Source organism: Aphelocoma coerulescens, chromosome 4, assembly GCF_041296385.1.
Source record: "Aphelocoma coerulescens isolate FSJ_1873_10779 chromosome 4, UR_Acoe_1.0, whole genome shotgun sequence".
NCBI lineage: Eukaryota > Metazoa > Chordata > Aves > Passeriformes > Corvidae > Aphelocoma > Aphelocoma coerulescens.
In genome coordinates, this window is record NC_091017.1 from 71,966,771 (window position 1) to 71,979,420 (window position 12,650).

At 42.5% G+C, this 12,650-nt stretch overlaps 1 protein-coding gene across 1 annotated transcript; it reads left to right on the forward strand.

Annotated features, from left to right (window-relative positions):
* Positions 1–1,247: 1,247 nt before the first annotated feature.
* TMEM129 (transmembrane protein 129, E3 ubiquitin ligase) lies at positions 1,248–12,302 on the forward strand. Its single transcript, XM_069014638.1, has 4 exons — positions 1,248–1,679; positions 2,797–3,271; positions 5,527–5,686; positions 8,211–12,302. Exons 1-4 carry the CDS (start codon positions 1,475–1,477, stop codon positions 8,457–8,459), a joined length of 1,089 nt encoding a protein of 362 aa, XP_068870739.1. The 5' UTR covers positions 1,248–1,474; the 3' UTR covers positions 8,460–12,302.
* Positions 12,303–12,650: the final 348 nt, after the last annotated feature.

Genomic DNA, 12,650 nt, shown 5'->3' on the forward strand with positions numbered 1-12,650 from the left:
TCCCCAGGCACAGCCGCGTCGGCGATGCATGCCCCACCCCTGGTAGCGTTCAAGGCCAGGCTGGATGGGGCTCTGAGCAACCTGTGCTAGTGGAGGGTGTCCCTACCCATGGCGGGGGGTTGGAATGAGATGAGCTTTACGGTTCCTTCCAACTCAAATTGTTTCTGTGATTCCACAGTCGCAGTTCTGCTTCATGTGCTTTTGCGTGAAATCACAGAAAGAAGACTTGCTGCTTCACAACCCGTTTTTTATTACTGAATTTCACAGTTCATTCAGCACATTAAAACAGTCCTTACTGTTGAGTCACCAGACAGCGACAACGAAATGATTGTTAAAACAATAAACTTGCTAACAAGGATGTCTTTTAGAATGAAATAAGACTCACAGAATCCAAACATGACTTTAGTGATGTAACCATCCTCAAGAGTCACTAAACCACCACAAATTCCCGATCTCCATCACAACAGTAACACATCAGCCATCTGCCAGCGTTAGGATGTCACATTCCGTGGGTGGCATTTACTATTGACTTGGTTTCCCATCAGTAGTAGCATGTAACATGACATGCTGCTTTCTCTGCTGTGCTTTTCCAGTTATACAATCTCCCCTTTCTCTAAAAGAGACGAATCTGGAAGTTTGTGGTTATAACAGGGTGCATGCAGGGGGTTTGCTACATTCTGGAAGAAACAGCAAATCTTGTGGCTATTAGCTATAACTTGTACTTCAATAGTAACCAGAAATTCAGGCTAGGCCTCTCCATTTACTGTTTGGGGATGTGCAAAGATATCTTAAAATATGCCTCCCTTTAAGGCATTTTAAGATCCTACATCCCTGTTTTATTAGAAAATATTAGAAAGCATTACATAAAATACACAAGGAGAAACAAAGAGGAGTTTTTTCCGACGCTTAAGTAAAATAGGTCATTTCCCTGCTTCAGAAAGACGTTGCCCTCATCCAACAGAGCTCTTTTACGGTCATGAAGAACTAGAATCGGTTCCTTCTGCCAGGCCTGTGGAGCATGACCTCGAGCGCGTACAATGCCTGAGGCCAGCCGCGGGCAGGGGCTGCGCGTCCCGGCCGGGCTGGGCGGGCGCGGGCTGAGGGCGAGGCCCGGCTCCCGGCTGGAGCGGGGACGTGGCTCGGGGCTCGGGGCCAGGCAGGCGCGGAGGGGCGGAGGGGAGGGAGGAGATGGATGGAGGGGAGGGAGGAGATGGATGGAGGGGCGGGGACCATCAGTGCGAGGGGAGGCGGGTCCCGCCCCGGCGGCCCCGCCAGCCCGGCAGCGCCCGCGCCGCGCATCCGGGGTTGCGGCGGGAACTACCGCTGGAACTACCGCTGGAACTACCGCTGGAGCATCCGGGCCGAAGCGGGAAGTACCGCTGGAGCGGCGGGAAGTACCGCTCCCCGCTGGAGCATCCGGAGGCGCGGCGGGAACTGCCGCTCCCGGGGACCCCGGCGCCCGGTGGGGCGCAGCATGGAGAGCCCCGCGGTGACCTTCACGCTGGCCTACCTGGTGTTCGCCGTGTGCTTCGTGTTCCCGCCCGACGAGGTGCGCTCGGCGGGGCTGACGGTGCAGAGCCTGCTGTCCGCCTGGCTGGGCAGCGAGGACGCGGCCTTCGTGCAGTACCACCTGCGGCGCAGCACCGGCACGCTGCTGGCGCACTCCCTGCTGCCCCTGGGTGAGTAGCGCTCCGGCTGCCTTGGAATGTGCGCCCCGAGCTTTGTAACCAGCTGGCTGCACCGCAGCACGCGCATTCACAAAGGAATTGCAGTTTAAGTACAGAATGGGGAAGGAGGTGCTGGAAAGGAGCGCCGCGGAAGGGACCGGGGGGTCCAGGTCGATGGAAAGTTGAATGTGAGTGAGCAGTGCCTTGGCAGCCGGGGGGGACATCCCTGTCCTGGGGGGCATCAGGCACAGCATCGACAGCCGGGTAAGGGAGGGGATTGTCCCGCTCTGCTCTGGGCTGGGGCGGCCTCTCCTCGAGTGCTGCGGGCAGCTTTGGGCGCCACAATATAAGAAAGACATTAAATTATTAGAGAGTGTCCAAAGGAAGGCAACCAAGACGGTGAAGGGCCTTGAGGAGAAGCCGTGTGAGGAGTGGCTGAGGGCACTTGGTCTGTTCAGCCTGGAGAAGACTGAGGGGAGACCTCATTGCAGTTACAACTTCCCATGAGGGGAAGAGGAGGGGCAGACACTGATCTCTGCTCTGTGGTGACAGTGACAGGACCCGAGGGAATGGCCTGAAGCTGTGTCAGGGGAGGTTTAGGTTGGATATTAGAAAAATGCTCCACCCCCAGAGGGTGGCTGGGCACTGGAACAGGCTCCCCAGGGCAATGGTCACAGCACCAAGCCTCATGGAGTTCAAGGAGTGTTTGGACAATGCTCTCATGCACATGGTGTGACTCTTGGGGTGTCCTGTGCAGGGCTAAGTGTTGGATCCTTGTGAGTCCCTTCCAACTCATCATCTTCTGTGATTCTGTGTTTTAACCAGAGAAAGCAAATTGGCTTCCTTTAGCCATATAATTCTCCTAAAATTAAGTGGCATCTTGCAGATAATTTTATTCAATCAGCAAATTCAAATCAGCTTTGTTTAGCTACATAATTCTGGTAAAAATCAGTGGTGCTTAAGAATTTACCTTCGATTGCTTAAGACAAGAGGCTTGAATTTGAAGCCATCCAGAAGTACAGTACCTCTCCTGGAGCTGAGCTCACTGGTTAGATAACCATATGATTCAGGGCTATGTGTTTTTGCAGGTACTTAGTTGTTTTCTGAAAATGAGTTTTTTTCCTTGCAGGTTATTACCTTGGTATGTGCTTTGCTGCACCTGAAAAACATCTTTGCTTTTTCTACCTGGCTTCAAAAGAATGGAAAACTTTCTTCTTCTTCGCAGTTCTCCTCCCAGCAATCACTAGTGCCCTGGCATATTACTGGTCACGGAAGGGTTGGAATAATCATCCGCTAGCCCGGACACTTGCTGTTCATGCTCTCCCACAGTCGGGTTGGAGGGCAGTAGCTTCTTCCATCAACACAGAATTCAGGAGAATCGACAAATTTGCTACTGGAGCGCCAGGAGCCAGGGTGATCGTTACAGACACGTGGGTGATTAAAGTGACCACCTACTGTTTACATGTTGCCCAGCAGCAGGACATTCACTTGACGGTGACAGACTCCAGACAGCATGAACTCACCCCAGACTCCAACGTGCCTGTGCAGTTCCTCACCATCCGAGTTGCCAGTGTTAATCCCTACGTTAAGGCATTCGATATCCGGTAAAACAACTGTTATGTTACATGTGTGCTGTTGGATGTTGCTGATGGAGTGCTTTTGTGCCTGATCTGGAGACTCCCTGGTCTCATCCCTTCCTTTTTGCTCCCTGCTTGGTGTTCAGAGGTGCTGAACATGTGCAGTGCTGCCACGCAGTGCAGGGAAGGTTGTTTAGGAAGCTTTGTACATGTGCAGCATTGAATACACAACGGATAAACAAAGGGATTGCCCTCTTTGATCCATTCTTAGGGAGAGGATTGTGCTGGATGCAGAAAGAAGTAACTGGATAAAATTAGGTGAGAGATGGAGAACAGGAATGAAAGGTAGAATTTTTGGTCTTCCAAATTTTGGGTAGAAGAGAAATAGCTATTTGTCTAAAACTGTGTGTTCTTCACCCACAACTTTGGATTTTTCCTTGTGCTTAAGGCTCATAATTTTATCACTGCTCAGAAGAGCTCTCACTGAGCTACTGCCCCTAAAGCAAGGAAGTAATTTTGGTCCTTTTCTGATTTATGTGTTCTTACAGCAGTAAATCATAGCAAACGTGGACTGTTAGGGCTTGTTTTGCAAGGGCCCATGCTGTTTATCTCAGCAGTCTCTCTGTGTAACCAGGCTAAAGAACTAGTTCTGCAGAAACCTCTGAGGAGAAGGGTGCTAAACTCTTTGTTGTTGTGTTACTAAGAGCCATGTTAGTGCTTCTAAAACTATATTTGAAAAGGTATTTGAGTGTCTTTTTGCTGTAAATTTGTATGTCAGGAGCATTTATTAGGTATTTAGGTAATTAAAAGCAGACAGATCACCAGACTTGTAGGTGTGCAGTGGGGCAAGCACGAGGAAGGCCAAGAGGTGATTATGGTAGAGATCCAGGTGAACAGAACTCAGAACAAGAGGTTAGTTAAGGTAAGCATGACAATCCTAAGAAAAGAGACTTTTATAGACCTGTGGTGACCAAATGAGTAGTAAACAACTAATGATTTTATTCTGCAAGCACTTCAGTGCCAGAGTGGTCAAACTATATCCCCAGCTGAGAAAATCATTACTTGTTTGACAATTCCTTTTAGGGAAAATAGTCCTAACCCCAAAATGTATTTTGTGACTAAACAGAATAGCATCAAGAACAGTGTTTAAAAGCTGTTCTAATAAGATGTCAGAAATAGTAAATCTCTGCTAGAATGTAGCAGAATCATATAGGATCATTGTATATATGCAGAATCAGAATCAAACACAGTGAGATGTTTCTGGAGGAAAAATGTTTTTGTGCAGGTGGGCCATGTTTTCCTGCATGTTCAGTGTGAATTGTTCCTCTGGATATAAAGGTCCCTGTGATTTTCACGGACAGCATCTGTTAACAAATGACATTATCCTGTAGCAGTAAAAACAATGGAGACCACTGGGAGCTAGAGCTAAGCCAGCCTTGCATTGTGCTGGGCTCTGGGAACTCAGTGAGTGGTAGGAAAATGAGGGCAGTCTTCCCAGGACTTCTCCATAAAAGCTGTTTCATGAGTGGAAGCATTGAGCTGGAGAGTTCTGACACTACAGTTCAGAACTCTTACCATAAAAAGGGATGACAACAGGGATATGTCACTGCAGGGTCTGTGTGAGGTCTCAGGTGCCACTTGAGTGCTGTGGGCATCACTTTAATTTACAGGAGCAGCTGGTGTGGAACACAGCTTGTTGCAGCCTTAAATCAGTAGTGGTTTGTCACCTTTGTGAAATTTCTGGATTTACCTAAAATTGTATCATAAAATCACAGAACCTGATAGATTGACATTCTTCTGCTACTTATGTAGTACTATATCACCTTGTGATGCCTGCTGCATGATACAATTAATTTCTGTCCTCAGGAGTTTATAAACGAGAAGTTAGATATAGTCTAAGTAAAAGGCATTAAAAAGGTGACAGAAATGGTGCAAACAGCACTTTGCAGTTAATGCATGATTTTGTTCATGTTGATTACTTCAAAAGCCTTCCTTTGTTTTTGGATGATGTTTTAGCTGATCTCTGACATACCCTGCTGGCAATCTTACACAGATATGAATGAGGACAGCGTGTTCTGTTGACCAAGTTCTGCCAAAACCAGTAACTAATCAGCAAAAGGAAACAAGAAAAGACAATGCTGTGTATTTATTCTGACTAATAAGTACCAGCCTAAATAGCTTTTCCGTGGATTCACTTCCTTGATGTTAACCTCTGCAAGGTACTATCGAGGTATTTGGGTGGATAATCATGGTAACATTTTGCTCCATCTTTTCTTCTTCAGGTTGAACTCCACAGAGTATGGGGAGCTCCGGGAGAAGCTCCGTGCTCCTATCAGCAATGCAGCTAATGTTGTGATCCATCAAAGCCTTAGTGATTTATTTTTAGAAACCTTTACATCTCTGGTGGAAATAAACCAGACATATCACGTTCCAAGCACTCAGGTGAGACTTTCTATCCATGTGAGACTGTAATAATTATACTTTCAATATAGATGAGCCTGTGATTACTGTGCAATTGATAAATGTTTACCTAGGGCTATCTCCGGTGAATTATTAAGAGAATTCATTATTACGGAGTCAAAAAAAAGGTTTTATTAAAAATATGGATTAAACTATGAATGATGATTAAATTACAATTATCACGTGATTACTGCTTAATAATCCTCATTTAATAATTAAGCAGTATTCAGTCATTAATTAAATAGTAATTGAACAGCAGTCAAACACTCTACTACTCACTACACTTCTAATAATTCGGCTACCTTGCATACAATATGTTTTAGATCTAATATAAACTGTCACCTTGCTGTAGATAACAGCAGGTAGGGAATCTCTTGACCTCAAGAGGTAAACCTTGAGAGGTGTCCTACCTACCTGAGCCTGCCCTGCAGGAGAGCTCCATGGGCTTGGGGGCTGCAGTCACTTAGAGAGTGACTGGTGGTTAAACTGCCCCATGGTGTGGGTGTGCAGCTGTAGCACTTACAGTTTCATCTCACGGGCCCCTCATAAGACATGGCCTAAATTCCTTAGCTTCTTGAGAAGATACAGCCAAGCACAATTTCTTAGGGTCTGCACAGCCAGGCTGACTCCAGTCAGGCCTCCTGGTCAGTGATGCCAGAAACACAAGTGCTCTTTGCTCAGTCAGGGTGATGCTTCCCTCACAAATGCTCACCTGCTGTCTCAGTAAACATGTCATAAATGTAGCTCTGGCTGCTGCTTCTGTTCCTGCTATGAGGAGACAAGCTGTATTGTGAGCATTACGGTATTAAGACATGAGAAATAACACAGTGAAATAAAGTCCACTGTAATAATTTCCATTAAAATGTTACATGAAAACATTGGGAAATGATGACATTCCGCTTGTAGAAAGTTTATGGGGAGCCAGAGTCACAGCTGCTGTTGCTGTTCTTTAGGCAGTTTGCTCCAGTACAGCTTGCTTTTCTAGACAGCCAGGTTTTGCTGGATCTTCTGCTGAAATAAACTAATGATTCTTAATTGGGATTTGCTTTAGCTATAATTACTATGGCCACTATTATATGGTGTTAATTATAACAGCATAGAGTCCTACCTGCAGTAATACTCGCAGAGACCTGGTCATTATTATACTTGTGCAGCAGTCAGAAGTGTGACTGGAGCACTGTCCAGTGTACCAGGGGGAACCAATTAAACCAGTACTGGTGACCCTGCAGGGAGTTTGGGTCCAGTGATTCAGCTAATGGAAGGAGGGGTTGGTATTTTTGGTAGTGTTGTGCAGTTTATATGGTTCATGAACTAGCTAAAATAAAACTGGATCAGGTGTGTCTGCACATCATGTTGTGTGTTCTGATTGCAATGCGAGCAAAGAGAGATGCTCACAATAAAGAGAAGATAAAGCTGCTTTCTTGCAGAGCATTTCATTTGTGACACATTTAAGTGGCAGCTGAGCTACTGAACTTGGGTTTGATGTTGAGTGATAAATGACACCAGAGATTATGAGAAGAATGTTAAAAATACAACACTGAATTTTGCCCTATTTTGAAGCTCCATGAATATGTTGAAAAAGTTAGTTAATCTTTCTATGCTAGAATTTTTCCTGCTTAAAACCTGAGATAAGACTTAATTTCACAAGTTAAAGCTGAGTGGCTTGTGTTCAGTCTGGATCTGATCCACAGCCAGCTGCCAGTGCAGCTGAGCAGACACTTGAGCTGACAAGGGAAGAGTCACTGGAGATGGGAACTAGAGACCACAGAGAGAGCTGGTTTTTGTTCCACCAGTAGCAATATGAAGATTCAGGTCTCCATGCCTATTCAGTGTGCTGTCTTTTGAACTTTGTCAAGTTCTTGGACAGCTGGAAGACATGTGGGAAATGCTAATTATTGTTTATTAATTGTAAAACACTTCATAGCAAGATGATGTCCCCATATGCAACTGCATGTGTCATAATTAACTGTGGGGGAAATCAATTATTCCAATATTATCCAAGAAAAATTAAGTAAGTTTCTAGACCTTCAGGATGAGTGTCCTTGTGTTCAGTACAGCCCTGGTTTCCTCTTTTATGTCTCTTACTTAGAAAGATGGAAGATAGCAACAGCCATTTGCTGTTTTAAGTGGTAAGAACTGTTTGCTTGGTTTGTTTTCCTTACTTTATATTGGTCGTTTGTTTTAAAAATAGTTTGAATGACAAAGCTGGCTGCTTGCTTACCTTGCTGTGGCTGCTGGAAGCTCTTCAGACAGTGAAAGAATGTTTATTTTTCAATAATTTTTGTTTAACCATTAGTCTCATGCAGCAGTTCTGGGTTTTCTGTTCAAAGAGAAGCTTTGCTGTCATTAATTAGAGAGTGTTCTAATAAAACCACTTGATATCCTCTGGTGGGGCAGTTCTGCCTTGATTATTCTGCCACAGATGAATTTCTAAATGCCTTTGAAGAGCAGTAACAGGACCCATTCCGTGCAGTTCACAATTTTGATGTTTTTTCTCCTCCCTCAGGAGCTGGAGCCATGCATAGGGTGTATGCAGACTATTGCTAACATCAAGCTCATCAAGAACTGCCAGGAGCCGAACGAGGGGGAATGCCAGCAGTGCTACTGCCGGCCCATGTGGTGCCTCACCTGCATGGGCAAGTGGTTTGCCAGCAGACAGGACCAGCAGCACCCAGAGACCTGGCTGTCAAGCCAAGTGCCTTGCCCGACTTGCCGAGCCAAATTTTGCATTCTAGATGTTTGCCTAATACGATGAGTAGTACTTGGGTACTTTTTCAGTTTGACTGAGTTTCATAGTGGGTTTGGTTAAAGGCCTGCTAGATCTGTTTCTGAGACTTCATGTTCTACCAGGGTACAGACTCTAAGGGTTTCTTTTACAGTGTTGAAAACAGATGTAAATCTTTTCAGTTCTTTTCCACTTTTACCTGTATCTGTGGATTTTACTCACCTGATGTCAGCTCCTGGGTTTTAATTTTGTTTAAACTCCTATTTTCCTTTCTTACATTTTGGATGGAATAAGGTTATCCTTCTATATTTGCAGTACTGTTGTCTTTTCAGGTTTTACCGTAGGTTAAATTCTTTACATTTTTAAATTTAACATGGGTTTTGATTCTTTAATAAAGGGCTAACTGAGAAAATTGCTTTGGTTAGACTTCATTGATAGTTTTGTTATTCTTTAATCCAGTTGTAAAGTTATTATTAATCTTTGCAGTTGTTCTCCAAAGAAGTGTACCAGTTGTGTCCCTTCAGCTGCTCCTCTCCACTCATAAAGGGTTGCAGTGAGCTAAGAAATGTAATTCCTGAAGATTTACAAGTCCTGTATGGACCTTTTATTCCATTAATTTGCCTCTAGCATACGTTTTGATGGATGTCTTTTTTTCAAACAACAGAAGGATTTGTAAACATAACCCATTTACCTACACTGCTAATTTATGGTTATATCTGTTGGTTTCCAGGAGCTATATTGCTTAGGGTTTCAATACTCTTTAGGTGATGGGACTTTTTTTTATATACATTGGAAGGGAATGCAGCAAACATCTGAGCTTTAATTTGTAAAGTAAATTCACAGGTGGGTCAAATAGGGAAAGGAATACTTTAAAGCTTTGGTCTACGAGAACAAAAGCTCTTAGTACTTCCCACCTGAATAATCAAAAGGATCTTACCAGTAAATCATGGGCAGAGGTGACATGCTGGTGATTACATGCACACCTCTTGATTACTCTGACAGGTAACTGGTTTGAGCAGGAACAACAAGTGGTAGGATGTAAAAATGTACAAGTATTGGAAGCACAACCATGGAACATTACATTAGTCTCAGCTGAGCTACAGGTGGTGAATGCACCCACCTCCACTTGGAGTCAGCCAGAAATGGTTACAAATGTGGCTGCAAGCAAGAATTCAGAGGGGGGTAAGGAATTGAAAACAGATCTGACAGCATCGCTTGAAAACTAACATTTATGTTATACTGTTGGGGTTGAATTTTAACTTTGGATTTTTTAAATAACATTCATTTGTAAAAATCCAAACTGGTTGAGTTCAAGGACACTAACTGTTTCAGCATATCTCAGTTGCTTTATGTACAACATCTACTATGCAAGTATCTAAACTACCTGTTAATAACTGTGGCTTCCCTGTTTTTCATTAACTGTTGTTTTAAATTGTATAAATGAGAATTTGACAGTGAGACAGGTACTATGGATTTGTCTCTTTCCCAGAGAGATCTTCAGTGGTATGTCACTCTTCATCTGAATAGAATTAAATTGAGTTCTGGAGTTTCAGACAGATATGTTGGCAAGTCTGAAAACTACTAAAAAAATCTAGGAGCTGATCAGCAATTGAATTTAAAATATTTTCCAGTACTTCAGTGGGAAATAATTTCTAGATTTAAAATGGTCTCTGCAGGACTTTTCAACTTTTGGAAGATTCTTACGGGGCCGGGTGGTGTTGTCTGACATGCACCTATCACTACACAGCAGCCTTTACAAATAAGCATTTTGTAACATTTGCTTCTGGAAAGTTTACATAATATGGCATGGATACAAAGGATGTGGCCCTTGAAATAGTTGCAGAAGAGAGGGTAGGATTTTGGAGCTGTGGTTTTGCCACCACCAGTCATTCAGTTCCTACAGCACTTTGCCTGTTTGGAATAAAAATATTTCTTGTAAAGAATGGGAAGCTAAAATCATAAAGGCCTTGAGAAACTTAGATAATAGATACATGTAGTTGCAGATGGTTTTATAGAAAACAACCAGGTCAGTTGCCAACAGTATCTCATTTAATAAAAGCTTTAAACTCCTAATTGCTCTTGCAGTGGAATCTACTCTGAATTGACTGGAAGTTTTCACTTCAGTGGAACTTTGCTTTTGTTCATCTTACCTCTTTTGTCAGTATAAAAGTATGACAGAGTAACAGTCATAAATGTATGAGACCCTTGCATCTTTTAATGCTCTGTCCACAAAAGTGCCTCTTAGAAAAGTTAGTAATAATTACTGAAACAAAATTATGATTTATGTTAATGATAGTACCTGACTTAAATTCCTTAAAACAAGTAGTTTTCCTCAGGTTTAAATTCTCAAAGTAATCTGAGATGCCTCCAACGTTAGTGAGCTTCTTAAAGGCTGTGTTAGAGAAACAACTTGTTAAAAATCCATATGAACATGAAAATAATAGAGTACAAAAATAGGCATTTGTATTCATGATAGCTTCAGGTTATCATCCAAAGAGCCACATGCACATATAGGGCCATTTCTAGAGAAGATGCTCTCTGTTTGCAGTAAAGAACACACCATTGCCTCTCACATAATCTTGGTACATTTCTTAAATATGAGGATAGGGTTTAGAATCAGTTTTCTTACAGCATTATGTATAAAATAAAAAAATAAAAAAATTAAAAAACTAAGTAATGCAAGTGGCTAAAATATTTACTGAAAGAATTTTTTTTTTATTACTGTGTGTAAATCACTGAGTGATTTAGTATTGCATTTCCAGCTATGTGTGTGCTTTTCCACATCACTGACTTGTGGGTGGGCAATGTTAGTAATCTGAAGTATATTATATAAATGTGATGTCATTAAACTAAAGAAAATCTGTGGGTGGACTGTGTCAGTATAAATACCCCATATGAGCATATAATGTGTAGCCCAAATTTCCTGGTGTGCTGCAGCTCAACAGGTCTTTCTCAATGCATGGGTCATGGCTATATTATTTATTTCCACATTGTATTACTTCTGTAATTGTAGTGTGTTCCAGAAGATATTGAGAAAATACGTTACCTTTTGGTTTTTTTAGGTTAACATAATTTGTCAACCCCAAAAAGATATTTTTTTCCAAGCAAGAGATATTTTTAATCCATTATATGAATAGTTTTTCTACCATGAGGTTTGGCATAGCTTGAAACCAAAATACCAGATTACCATGTGATCTCTTCAGTATTTTTATTGTGTTGAAACTGGACCAAGTTGCCCAGAGAAGTTGTGGATGCCCCATTATTGGAAGTGCTAAGGGGGTTGAATGAGACTTTGAGCAACTTGGTCTAGTGGAAGGTGTCCCTGCCCATGGCAGGGGGTTGGAACTGGATGGTCTTTAAGGTCCCTTCCAAAACAAACCTTTTCTATGATTTTCTAAAACTAGTTAGATTGCAGCTAAGCACCACTCCAGTCAGGACAAACCTCAGTAAGACTGTGGTTCTCAGTTCAGTTTTTAAAGAAGTGTTGTTGACTTTGAGCTGTTGAAGGAGTTGAGTAATAAATACTCAAGCTCTTACATGGATTACAAGACATTTTCTTCCAAAGACATACTGCAGGATTTCTTATTTGTGGTATTTGGTGGTTCTTTTGCTAGATAGCTTACCTGTTTAAAACTAACAGTATTATTTGGATAGCCCTTAAGGAAAAGGTTTAATGAATACATGCAGTTAATCTTAAAACTCTCTGAAGAGCTGAATAAAAATACGATTGATTCTTTGTAAGAGTTCTGGTTTTAATTTTAAAGTTATGTTTACCAGGTAAAACCTTACATGGGTGGAAATCAATCTGACTTACCTGTTTGCAATGTCTTATCTGAGAACATGGGAATAAATAAAAATAGGGCTTAAATTCTCCTGAAGGTGTACATGGTAAGTCGTTCTTGGATGGATTTTCCTACTACAACCTGAATGCAGAGAGTTGCGTAAATGGAAGAAGGTGTGTATGATATCTAAATAAGAACCTCAGGAAAAAAACCTCCAATGACTTTTCACAACTACCAGATGGGAAGAAGCGACATTGGATGTCATGAAATCAGCAGGGGCAATGATGAAAAATTTGTCTTTCCAAGGTAGCACTGGCATGCAGCAATGGTGTGTCCTATATTAAACATTTATTTTATCGTGATCTTGCTCAGATTTATTACCAAGCACCAGCAATAAAGAATCTTACCACATTCCTGTAGTAGAGGACCTACTGGAGTG